Source organism: Panthera pardus, unplaced genomic scaffold, assembly GCF_024362965.1.
Source record: "Panthera pardus isolate Hobbes unplaced genomic scaffold, ASM2436296v1 HiC_scaffold_8, whole genome shotgun sequence".
Lineage (NCBI taxonomy): Eukaryota > Metazoa > Chordata > Mammalia > Carnivora > Felidae > Panthera > Panthera pardus.
In genome coordinates this window covers 14,085,845-14,098,806 of record NW_026527013.1, presented here as the reverse complement: position 1 = coordinate 14,098,806, position 12,962 = coordinate 14,085,845, and the positions used below count along the sequence as shown (strand labels likewise).

The 12,962-nt window shown below is 58.2% G+C and overlaps 1 protein-coding gene across 10 annotated transcripts in view; it reads right to left on the bottom strand.

The window, feature by feature from the left end:
• CRTC1 (CREB regulated transcription coactivator 1) overlaps nt 1-12,962 on the bottom strand; it is a 76,172-nt gene that overhangs the window by 29,619 nt on the left and 33,591 nt on the right. For 7 of the 10 annotated variants that reach the window (XM_019416398.2, XM_019416400.2, XM_019416402.2 and 4 more), the window contains exons 2-5: nt 4,566-4,682; nt 3,325-3,372; nt 1,661-1,798; nt 596-657 (exon numbers count right to left, since the gene is read on the bottom strand). In XM_019416398.2, the coding sequence (XP_019271943.1) occupies nt 596-657; nt 1,661-1,798; nt 3,325-3,372; nt 4,566-4,682 (365 nt within the window). The remainder of the gene's footprint in view (nt 1-595; nt 658-1,660; nt 1,799-3,324; nt 3,373-4,565; nt 4,683-12,962) is intronic. The other 3 variants (XM_019416399.2, XM_019416408.2, XM_019416407.2) reach the window with 1 other exon arrangement.

The window sequence follows — 12,962 nt, the reverse complement described above, 5'->3', positions numbered from 1 at the left end:
GTTTAATGAAATCCTTCATATATATATATATAGATATATATATCACAAAATCTACCATTTTAACCATTTTTAAGTATACACTTCTCTGGTATAATTGTATTCAGACTGGTGTGCACCTATCACCCATTATTTATTATAGGTATTAACTATGGTATTATTATTCTAGACCTCTGCAGATGAGGACATTATTTTTTTTCCTCTTTCAGGTACCATTTATGTGTATTCCTAATCTTCTGGTAATAAATATAGAATACTTTTATAATCACATTTTCAATGACTGTTCAACAATGTGGGAAACCACTCAATATAGTATTAAATGGAAAAAGGCAAGTTACAACACTGAATATCTAATGTAATCTCAACTCTGTCTATGAAAGAAAAAAAAAAGTCATGGAAGGAGGAAAAAAAATTCCTGGAAGACTCTGAAGCTATGACCTTGGTGTTACAGGGATAGAGCTAATTTCTAGAAACTTCTGGATACTTCTTAGTTTTGTCATCTTAAAGTGACTGCATATTGGTTTTCCAAGCACAAGCATGATGTAAGTTTGTTTTTGTTTCCAACAAGAGGGCTGAGGGCCGGCTCTGGGTCACTGACCTTCTCCAGCTGGTGTCCGCGGGCGGCGAGAGGTACACGGTGCCGTATGGGCAGCTGTCCGCTTGAGTGTGAGTTAAGGGGACAGCGCTGTTGGCTCAGGCCCCACCCCGAGCCCCAGGAACCTCGTGGCCAGGCTGCTGGGAGCCTGTGAACAGCTGGGGCCGCAGGGCGGGGGCCTTTCCTGCCTGGCTGCGAGCAGCCCCCGGGGTTCAGCCCTATCCACCTAGCACTCAGCACTCACCCCCTGCAAGCACACGTGCAGGCTGCACCCTTTCCAAGAGGGGCCTCGGCTGTGAAACTGGGGCCCATGGGGGGCAGTGGGGAGTCTGGTTCAGTTGACCTGGGTCTTGACTCTTAATTCTAGGCTGACAGGGCGGCTCCCGGGGCCCGAGGGCTCTGTCTGAGGCCCAGCTGGTCAGGCTGCCCCAGCCACGGAAATGAGAACCGGGAAAGAACAGGCTTCTCTGTTCTAGAATGCTGGGGGTCCCGAGAGCAGCCACTCAGACTCCAGTGATGGTCGGGGGCGGGGGGGCCTGGCTGGCCAAGCACCAAGGGGCGGCCAAGTCTTAGGGGGTGGGGGAGAAACTCCTGACGATCTCTGCTTGGCCAAGGTGCAGAGGCGAATTCTCTGTCTTCAGATGGAGCCTCCCTTGGATGGGTCTGGGTCTGGCTCAGACCCCCCTCAGCCCCACTGCCTGGGCTGGGCTGCCTTCCACATGGCCCCAACATGTGGACACCCTGCTCACAGCCTTTCTGGGTTCCACTGCCCAGACAGACGTCCAACATAGAGTGGTCCGACCTCACGTTACCCAATCCTCGCCTCACGCTGCGTGCTCCAGCAGCCTGTGTCCCCGTTCCCTGTGTGCCCCCCAGCCCCCAGCCACAGGCTCTTCAGCCAGCCACACTGCCTGCCTCCTCCAGGGTGGCCCTGCAACTGCGCCCTCTCCTGGTGCTGCCTGGGAGGGCTGGGACAGCCCTTACTCCATCTCCAGAGCTGGCAGCTCAGTCAGCTAGACTCAGGGTCCCGCAGTCATCCCCCACTCCCGTCCTCTGGGTAAAAGATATCTGCCGTCCATGTTTGTCCACTGACAAGGGCCGGCGATGTGGGGAGCCGAGCCGGCCACGCTCTCGGTATACTCTGTCCACCAGCCCATGGTGCCGGGTGGTTCGGCTGGTGTCCAGGCCCGAGGACTGGAAGGGCGTCTGGGCGAGGGGAGGGGTAGGGGAGAAGGAGACCAGAAAAGAGAGAGAAACCCAAACAGTTATCAGCTGTGGCCTAAGATCCAACCCAGCTCTGCCCCCAGGATCTGACCTCAGGGCCCCCCGCTCCTGAGACACCCTTTGTCACCACTCTGCAGCCCAGACGGGCTTCCTCCTGCAGCCAGGGCCCCCAGCCTTTAGCACTGCCAGGGTAGGGGCGAGCTGGGGATCCTGGGTGCCGGGTGGCAGGCGTGCAGTGCGGCCGGCATGCACGGGCCAGGCAGAGCAGCACAAGCTCGGGGCCCGGTGCCGGCTGGGGTGCCAGGGGTGCAGACGGCCCAAGCGCCCCCCAGCCTCGCCAGGTGCAGACAGGCCTCCGCCTTCTCTCTCTGGGCCCGGCTGGCCTCCTCTCCCCACCTACGTCATCCCCGGAGGGGCCTGCCAAGAGACAGCCCCCAGGGCTTCCAGCCGAGGACGTCAAGGGGCCCACCTGGCCAAGTGCTGGCTCCCCAGAGGCTCCTTATTGAGCCCTGGCCGGTTCTGATTGAGATAAGCCCCCACTCGCCCTCCCCCAGCACCTCATCCCTTTACCACTGGAGCCAAGTGCAAGCACTTTCCGGAGCCCTGGCCCACGGCTTGGTGGAAGGGGCTTCCTTCCAGCACCTGGGGCTGGCACGAGGCCCCCGGCCAGACCCTGCTCTCTCTCCCAGCTCCATGCCCCTGGGGCCCCTGGGAGCCTGCTCCCTGCCTTCCCTGGTGCCATGGGGCTCCTCACCACCTGACTGGGGCGAGACTGGCAATCTTAGCCAGCTCTGGAGGCAGCCGGTACCCCCCACCCGGCCATCTGGCCCTTGAGCCCTTCTGTCTTCTCTGGGCAGCCAGGCAAAAGCAATTTCCTTCCGGAAGACTGCCACTGGCTGGAATCACTGCTCTTCCCTACCCGTCCAAATGCCTGAGCCAGTGTTCAGGGCTGACTGCTCTCCCTGGAGTCTGGGGCCCCCTGTCTCTCTCTGACCCAGAAAGGACCCTGCCAGCTTGGGTCTTTTTACACTTTTTGCCGCCAAAGGGCCTTGGGCCTGAGAGACTTCAGTGGCCGAAGGAAGGTGGGAACCTTGCCATCCAGGCACAAACAACAGAGGGCAGGGGCTGTTCATCTCCTCCCAGAGACGCCTAGAAGGCCAGAGGGGAAACCAAGACAGCTGAAGCAGAGCCAGAGGCAGAGAGAAGCTCGGGCCCGGCCACAGCCCAGCTCACCAGGCTGCACCTAGGATCCACACACTCGTAAGTGTGCATGTGTCACAGGAACGAACCATGCAGCATTGATGCCCATGCTCGGAACCCCCAGGCGGGGGTCTCTCGACACAACCACACGCACTTCCCCATACGGGGCAGGGGGAGGTGCAGAGTGGATCCACTTCTGTTTGGCGGACAGGACACATCCCGCCAGGCCACTGGGGGACCACGCAGTGATACCCAGCACCCGCGCACGTGCCAGGGACGCCGAGGCCTCAGCCCAGGGGCTCATTTACCAGAGAGACAGGAGCCGCTGCCAGGGCCTCCCCCAGATATCCGCTGGGCTGAAAATGCAAAGAACCGAGACTTTGAGACACTCCTGCCTCATCCGGCCCCCCAGTGGGATGCCCGCCAGGCCCCAGTATACCCTTGGCCCGAGGGGGCTCTATGCCAGCCCTAGGCAGGGCCGTGCTGGGGGGCTGCCCAGAGAGATGCTCTCCTTGAGGGAGAAGGGGATGGGGGAAACAGAGGAAGAGGAGAGGCGGGAAGAGGGGAGAAAACTCGAACCAGGAAGGGCCTTGACAAAGAGGTCAGGCTCCCGGAGCACGTTCAGGATCGGCGCAACGGCTCCACGTGTCTGCTCCAGCGAGGAGGCCATCTGAGGAGGGTCATGCTCCGAGGTGCCCAGGGGAGGCAGAGCTGAGCCAGGTGGACCCAACCTGAGTCCAGGTGCCCTGCTGCACTCCAGCAGCGTTGTGGGAGGAGTAGGAGCTGGGGAGTGACTCGGGTGGGTGGGGGACTGAGCTCCATGAGGGACGAGTCTGGCTACACCTGACCTGTCAACACATGGACAGACGTGGCTGTTTCTGAGGCCCTGTCCCAGCAAAGGGGCGGGTGTGTGGCCGTCTGATGGACCTGTCCCTACAGAGCCCAGACAAGCAGGGGATGGCCCCGGCTCTTGGCCCTGCTCCCAGGCCCACCTTGCCCTTGCTTCCACCTGCAGACCAGGGTCAGGGCAGAGCTTGGGGTAAGAAGCCAGCCCTGAGCCCAGGCAATGGGCCTTATCTCTCATTATTTATGATAAGGACGTGCACAGCGGCTGTGTGGCCTCCGGGAGCCGCGTTGTGTGCGCCTCTGCCAAGAAACGTTCGCAGACAAGTGGGGTCAGGCCACAGGGCCTCCTTCTGAGAATTGCTGGGCTTGCGGATTAGTGAGGCAGGATGGAGCCAAGCCCCAGAGGCCCCGAGCGGTTCCCGATGCCGCACAGCCGGCCAACAGGTGTAGCGGCTGCCGAAACACTCTCGGCCAGACCACAGCCTTGCTGGGGGCTCTGCTGACAGGGGACAGGCAAGGGCCAGGCCATCTCGGGGACAGGAAAAGAGTAGGTGGGGGCAGGGTGAGGCGGGCTGCGGCAATTATTTGGTGACCCCAGCTATCCACTGCGGCCGACACACATGCTTTCTTGCTCTGTGACCAGGGTGGGGCCCAGATGTGACACGTGCCAGGTGGGAGGCTGTGTGGGGGCGTGGGGGCTCACCTGGAAGGGCAGATCCACGGTGCCACTCCCGATCTGGTTCACGTTAGGCAGGGACCCACCGTAGTACTGGCCACGGCTTGGGCCCAGCTGCAGGTACTGAGACTTCTGGAGCTGGAGCTGCAAAAGAAGGCCGCGGCTACAGTGGGGGCTGGAAGCCCACCCGTGCAAATTGTGAGGAGCGCCACCCCAGGGGCCCAGAAAGGAACCAAGCGGTGGGCCAACGGCATCAGTCGCGGAGGGTGCGGGACCCTCTGACTCTGATACTCAAAGGAGCCAGGTGTCTCTCCCCCCAAAATGGCAGAATCAGCAACCCAGGATGCCCCTGGCAGCTCTCCCTAGGTAGGGCAGTGTGCCCTGTGGGCGGGGGGCTGCCTCCATGAACTTGGGGAACCTTGCTGGTTCACTCGCACGATTTGTGAATGAGCAAGAGAGCATCGGGCAGATCTGGAGCCTACAGCCTGTGGAGGAGGCCCCTCACCCACCCAGGGGAGCCATTTCTCATCACAGCCAAAGGCCGCATTCCCGGGGCGCGGGCCAGAGGCTGCGAATTGACACCCGGACACAGGAGAAACTGTCTTTCCAATGGCCTGAATCAGAGGGGCCGTCTCAGAAGCACAGCCCTGGCTTTCAAAGCGCAGGATGTGTGATCCCTCCGGCAGCACACACAGGGCAAGCAGGTCTGCCAGACCCCGCCCGAGTTCTAAGGGGTCCTGCCCAAGCCCCCAGGCTCCATCTGCCTGTCTCGCGGGCCTCGCCGGAGCTGGGGCCAGTGGAGGGCCTTCATCTGGGATGGCCGAATGCCTGCACGGGCCTCTACCCGTCACTCACGTGGGGATCTGTCCCACTGGGCCACACCTCAGAACCAGCGGCCCAGCCCCCTGGCCGGCCGTGGCTGCCTCGGAGTGAGGCTGGGACCTGGCCTCGTCTCCCTTGAACAGCCGATTCCACTTTCCTGGGAATAACAGCAGATGCCCCTGACATGGTCAGTGCCACTCACGGCCCCCAGGACTGAAGGCTGAAGGTCCACGACGCCTGTCACGCCGGCTCTGGGAGACAGACGTCATGTCCGAGGGTTGGTGGCTGGGCATGCGGGGAGGGTGGGCGTCTGCTCCGGCCCCGGCTGGGGCGGTTGCTAGGGTCGACACTGTGTACACAACAAGGCCGGCTCACGTTCCTTCACAAACAGCTCCTGGCAGCGCTCCGTGAGCTGGCTGCCCGCGCCGCCCCGCTCTCCCACGCCGGCCCCTGCTTCCTGGGGGGCCTGGGATACTGGAGAGGGAAGCGAGGCTCAGGAACTGGCCACCCGCCCAGCAGAGCACCTCACCCAGGTAAACAGCTGTTTCCTGCAAGCTGTGGTGGGGTCAGAAGGGAGAATGACCTTGTTCCATCCTTCGCGGGTGGTTCTTGGGGTCTGCAGGGCCCAGCCCAGGCTCTGTCTCCAAAGGCTGGAGACGCTCACCGTGAATACCCCGCTGCGTCCCTCTCACCCCACAGTCATGCAAGATGAAACAGGCCAGCCCCCAGCCAGGGGGAGAGGGAGACTAAATACAGGGGGCCCCCACTCCCGCCTAGGCACAAGTCATCTCAGATCCAAGACACTCCACATGCTTCCTTGTGTCTGAGCCTTATGGCAGAAGCCTGCATTGCACCCACCTCTCAAGAACCATGTGGCCCCCTTCTTGGCCTTGGTTTCCCCCTCCCTAGTTGTCCAAGAGTGTGTAGGAATGCATGGCATGTGACACAGAAGTGCTTACACTACATGCATTTTTGTCACAGGCTGAGCTGCCAGCTCTGGGACCCTAGCATCCTGTCCAAGCACTCCACAAAGCTGCCATGTTCCAGGCCTCTAGAGAGCCTGGCGTTGGGGATGATCTACAGGACTGGGAACTGACAGGATGCTCTTGACTCACATGCTGCTGCAACACCAGCCCTTCCAGGCCCCACCTCTATCTGAGTCTTTCTTTCCAGCACTGGCCTCCCCACCCAACTCCCCTTTGCTATAGGACTGTCAGGCTTTGGAGTACAGCCTCCGGGTTTGGAGTAGAAGCTGTGTGGGGCCCTGCTCTTCCTTTGGGGGACCTTGTGCCTGTCCTTGGTTGCATATTGGCTATGTAGAAAAGGCCTAGAGAAGTCTGACCTTTGTCCCCAGCTCCTGGGAGGCGGAAGCCCTCTGAACATCCTGCCTGGCAGGACTATCTTTGTTTGCCTGCGGTCTTGGGCCACACCGGGTGGTCTATGCCAACAGTGTGATGTAGGATCTTGCGCCATGTGGAACCAGCTCGCCCTCTGCGAGGACTAGACGTGGAGGTCACCCATGTGGCAGTCAGCCAGGTCCCTGTGAGTCCAGTAAAAACCCTGGACACCGAGGCTCAGGGGAGCACCCGTGGCTGGCAGTACACCATGCGTGTTGTTCACACTTTGGTGCTGGGAAAAGTACAAGCTGTCCACACGACCCCACAGAGAGGGGACGACTGGAAGTTCCATGCATGGAACGCTCCTGGATACCACCCCAGGCACCCCTTCCCTCTGCTGACTGTAATCTGTCCTTTCACTCTTAATAAACCGTCACTGTGAGTGTAACAGCTTCCGGTGAATCCTGAGTCCATCCTCCCAGTTGACCTGAGTGTGGTCTTGGGGACCCCCTCACTTTGCAAGAGCTGCCTGCCCTCCTGTGCCTGGCCAGGAACTCCAAGGAGCAGAGTACTGAGGTGAGAAGATGCCAGCCTAGGGCTCTGCCCCAAGGACCTGCTGCCTCAGAGGGTGCAAAGGAAGGAAAAACAGCAGAGTGAAACCATCAGGCAGGACCTGATGTGCTGCTGAATGTTAAAGCTCATGCCTCTTCCTGTTGCCAAGCCAGTCTCTCATGCATCCTTCCACACAGCAGCCCTCACTCCGTGTCCCCACAACGGCACTTGCCCCTGACCTCGCCAAAAGAGCTCTATAAACCCAGCATCCAAGCCAGGGCCTGTCGCTCAGCAGCACCTGCTCATGGAACAAACAATGTATGAACACGTTAGTGAATCAATGAATACCACTGTTCCTGCTCCCAGGGGCTGCCTTTCACAAGCCAGGGGACAGCCCATCTGGAGGCACATAGGGCTTTTCAGAAGGCCAACACAACTCCCCAAAGTATTAGAGGCTCAAGGTCAAAATAGGGCTTGGATGCCTTCTTCTCCCCCTACCTCATCCTCATGGCTGTTGGAAAAGGGCAGTGCAGACAGCGAACTGAGGCCCAGACAAGGCTGTCATATGCTGGAGGCCACCTGCTACAACAGGAGACCTGCATCTCCCAGGGTTCCTCCCTGCTTATGGCCTGTGGGTCAGATAGCCCAGGGTCTGAGTCCAGGCTCCCCGATTATGAGTGGACCCCATTCCAGACGTAGAGAGCCTAGGCTGAGGGTGTGTGGGTACCCCATTACCCATGCTTTTGCCATAGCCCGACCTCTGCTCTCCCCACTCCTTGGTCCCAAAGCACCCTGAGTTTGTACACCCCCAGGGCCTTGGCCTGTGATGGCCCCCCTTCCATGCCCATCCCACAGGGCCTCCCTGACACCCCACTCAAGGAGCAGTCCCCCCACCCCCCACCCCAGTCACTATCACATCAGCCTCTGGTTTTTTAAGTTTATTTTGAGAGAGACAGAGTGCAAGTGAGGGTATGTGGGGAGGGAGGGGGGAGAGAGACAGAGAGAGACAGAGAGAGACAGAGAGACAGAGAATCACAAGCAGGCTCCACGCTGCCAGCACAGAGCCCAACATGGAGCTTGAACCCACGGAACCATGAGATCATGATGTAGGCCGAAATCGAGAATCGGACACTTAATTGAGCCACCCAGGTGCCCCTGTTTTTGTTGTTTTTAATAAAGTTTTCATTGTAGAAGTTTTAGATTTACAGAAAACCTGCAAAGGTGGTACACAGTTCCCCAACATCCCTCACCCAGCTTTCCCTAAAAGCCATCCTCCTGCCTTACTGGGGCAAAATTAAGAAAGTGACAGTGGGGCAGCACCCCTGGATGACCCAGACCCCACTCATGTAAAGCCTCCCAATTAGTCTAATAGTGTTTGCTGTATTGGAAATGCCCTTGACCCTGTCCACCACTCCCTCTGGTCTCCACCAGACAGCAGGTACCCAAGACTCATGGTCTGCTGGTCACACCGTGTCCAGTGCCAGGCCTCTGTGTAGTCATGCTGGACCTCCAGTAAGTACTGCCACATGTCTGCCTCACCTCCCACCATCACTGGTCCTTCCAGAACAGTATTCCAAGACCAGGCCTCTCAAACCCTCTTGCTCTCAGGTTTGAACCAACTGACCAAGCAGCATCAGGCCCTGGGGTCAGAGGTATCTCAGGGCTGAGGCCAGCAGGGCCACGATGGATGGCCAGGAAGCACAGTGCAGACCTCGGCTACCTTGTGCTCAGCATCTTCCCACTCCAAGCATTTCCGATGGCACCCCAGGGGTCCCTGAGCCCCCCTCATGGGCACAGAGCCCGTCCCAAGTCTCAGCACACTTGCTATCCCATGAGTCCTACCTTCCGTGTCCCGGGGCTACCATAACAACTGACCACAAACAAGGTGGCTTGAAACAGGGTAGCTTAAAACAATAGGAATTTACCCTCTCACAGTTTAGGGGGTAGAAGTGCAAAGTCAAGGGGTGGGCAGGGTTGGTTTCTTCTTGAGGCTCTAAGGGAGAGTCTGTCCCAGGCCCTGGTGGCTCTGTTGTTCCTGTGCTTGTGGCCACACATTCCTTCGGTCTCTGCCTTTGTCCCCATGTGGCCTCCCCCTGTGTCTGCCTCAAATCTCCCTCTCCTTTCTCTAACATCTGTCACCAGATTCAGGCCCCACCCTAATCAAGAATGATCTCGGGGTGCCGGGGTGACTCATTCGGTTAAGCGTTGGACTCTTGACTTTGGCTCAGGTCATGATCTCATGGTCGTGGGATCGAGCCCCACGTCTGGCTCTGCCCTGACAGCGTAGAGCCTGCTTGGGATTCTCTCTCTCCCTCTCTGCCCCTCCCCTGCTTGCTTGCATGCCCCCCCCCAAAATAAATAAATAAACATTAAAAAAAAATGATTTCATTTTGAGCCCCTTAATTGCATCTGCAAAGACCCTCCTACCAATAAGGTCACGTTCCCAGGTTCTGGGATAAACACACAGACACACCTTTTGGGGGGACGCAATTCAGCCCTAAGACAAGTCCTCCGAGGGGAGAACCAGCACACTCCACTTTCCGGATGTGAAAAGTGAGGCTTGGCAGGCAATGGGACTGTCCGAGGTCACCCAGCTTGGAGACGACTGAGGAGGGCACAGACTCTACTCCTGGAACTTAACCCCTGCATGACCCTGCAGACCAGCAGGTGGCTGGCACCACGGAGCGTCAGAGGCCACGTGGCATCGGGGATGAGAGCACACCAGCTCCTCGAAGCTTCCAGTCAGAGCATGAATCGCAAGCCCACACACTGACTCCGTCAAGGTGGGATCCAGCGCAAACTTCTCTGTAAAAAGCCCCTTTGGGTCCTGCCTCGGCCCAGGGCCCCGCGTTTCCAGGCAGGGCACCCCCACCTCCTGATACAGCCTGGGCCTGGGACACCTCACTCCACTAGCCCACACAAAGTCCTCTCCCCTCTCTCCCACATTGACACCCATTCCCTGTGCAGAGCCCTATGTCAATGGTCGCTTCTCCAGCCTCTCCCAGCCCCATCTTGCTGATCCTCGGGCACCGCGCACATCCCCCACCTCTGTCCATGCCCACACCCCTGCTGGACGCCTCCCCTCAACCCTGGCAGAGTGGAAGCCACAAAGCTGGGGGACGGGGGCGGCCAGGAGCCCTGGGGAGGTGTGCCATGACAAACACAGACACTTCTCCAGGGCAGCCCCCAGGCCTCCAGGGCCCTGAAGATGATGCAGATGCACCCCCACCTGCCAGCCCCTCCCGTCCTCTCTCTCGAGATGAAGCCGGCCTTGGCTCCCCCCACCCACCACCCCTCCCAGCAATTGCCATGGCAACAGGCTGGCCTTCTAATGAGATTAAGGGGAGCGGGCATGCTGAAGGCTGAGCTCTGTCCTCCTGCAAAGCCAAGCAGGCTTGGGGGCCATACTGCCGAGGGCCAGGGAGGAGCTGTGTGCTCTGAGCAGACCTTGGTTTCCCCCTCTCACCAAAAAAAGGCCTGCACAGTCTGGCCCTCTGCTCGCCACCAGCCAAGTAGGACGATGCCTCAGGCTGTTTGCAGTGGCACTTCCTCCTCCACTGGGTCAGCCCAACACTACGCCACCTCAGCTCCACCTCCACGGGGATCACCTCCTCCACAGTTCACTGTCCAAAACCTCCTGATCGAGCACTGCCTGTCTCCTCTCGTCAGACCGTCAACCCCAAAGGACCCTGGCACAATGGAGGAGCTTGGTATCCACACGAGGAACCTGCTGTCCGGATGAACATGTGAGTATAGAAACAGTTGGCGGATGCACTCAGAGTCCCAGGCAGGGATGATTTTTCTCCTGCATCCACACGGGGAGTACCTGCCCCCTCTCAGGGAAACTGAGGCCCAAGGGAGAAGGGCCAGCTGCCCAAGTGCGCAGGCAAGGAACCACCCGCGTGAGGAAGGTAGCGAGTGAACGCCTTCTCGAGTGCAAGACACTTCGGGGACCAGAGCACAGAGCAAGACCCCAGGAGGTACACGCACCTGGCCCAAAGTCCTGCACCTCAATCCTCCCCTGGTGGAGCCTTCAGAAGGCTGCCAACGGCAGAAAGGCCCCTGAATGGGCCACCTGTAGGGGATGCTCCCTGAGACGAAGGGACCAGAGTTTTGGCAGGTTCTCCCAGCAGCCACGGTGGCACGTGGACGGAGCCCCCGAGAACCCCTGAAAGGATGTGATTCTGAGTCACGTGGAGCTGCCAGTGGGTTTTCTGGGGTCATGGCTCCCTGACACGTGTGCATACCCCAGTCTGTGTGGCTACGTCCCTCCAGGTTCCTTCCAAGGCCTGACCCCAAGAGGTTCCCCAGTCTCAGCTCAGGCACGAGGCAGTGAATTTGGGGAGGGCAGACAGCCCCTCCCGGGCTCCACTCATCAACCTGGGCCCCGACACTGCACAGATGATTTCAAGTGACGTGTGCTGTGGACACCTCATTGAGGCCACAGAGGATGGACTCCAAACACCCCAGGCAGAGTCACCCCGGGGAAAGAAGAACCAAGGGCCGCTCGCTCCAACCAAGGACTCTCAGCCCCTGCCCTGTGGCCACTGAGAGACCAGCAGTGTGACCACTCATGTCACATGTCCATGGGACACACCATCTCTCCCATGGCTCCCCATGCCTCCCCAGCCCTCTCTGGAAAGGACCGGAAACCTGGGGTTCTGAGGGAGACAGCTGTGCACGCACAGGTGCCAAACCAAGAAGGCCCACGAGTGCTTTTTCTGTCTTCCTGAACTTTTTTATCGAAGTGAAATTAATATAACGTAAAATAAACCATTTTAACATGTACGATTCAGTGGCACACAGTTATATGTTATACATGAAGTCATACGCAACCATCACCTCCATCTAGGTCCAGAACACTTCCATCAACCCGAAAGGAGGCTCCATCCCGTTACCTGTCATTCCCTCTCCTCCTCTCCCTCCCCCACCCCGTGGCAACCACCAACCTGCCTTCAGTCTCTCCGGATTTGCCTGTTCTGGATGTTTCACGTAAGTGGAATCACATAACGTGGCTTTTTGTGACTGGCTTCTTTCACTTAACACAACGTTTTTTTTGTTTTTGTTTTTGTTTTGTTTTTTAAAAAATAATGTCATACCCAACGTGGGGCTCAAACTCATAACCCCAAGATCAAGAGTCACTCACTCCGCTGGCTGAGCCAGCCAGACGCCCTCACTCAGCCCAGTGTTTCTAAGGTTTATCCATGTTGTAGCATGTGTCAGTGCTCCGTTCATTTTTGTGGCCGAGTTATAGTCCATGATACAGATGGACCCCATTCCGTCCACCAGGTCGGCTGTTGAAGGACATTTGGGTCATTTCTGCCCTTTGGTGACTGTTGACTGGCGCTGCTGCGAATTGAACAGGCGAGTACACGTGTCTATTTGAATCCCTGTATTCAAGTCTCCAGGTATACAGCTAGGAGTGGAGTGCCCGGGTCACATGGTAATTCTGTATCTAGCTCGTTCAGGAACTGCCAGACTTGTCCACTGCACCATTTGACATTCCCACCAGTAGTGGTCAAGACTTCCATCTCTCCACATCCTCACCAACACTTGGTTTCTGCCACCTGATGAGTGCGAGGTGGTCTCCTGTAGTGGTTTTGCGTTGCATTTCCCCGATGACTAATGGTGTGGAACTTTGCACGCACTTACTGGCCATCTGCGTATCACCTTTGCAGAAACGTCTATTTGAGTCTTTCGCCCATTTTAAAAC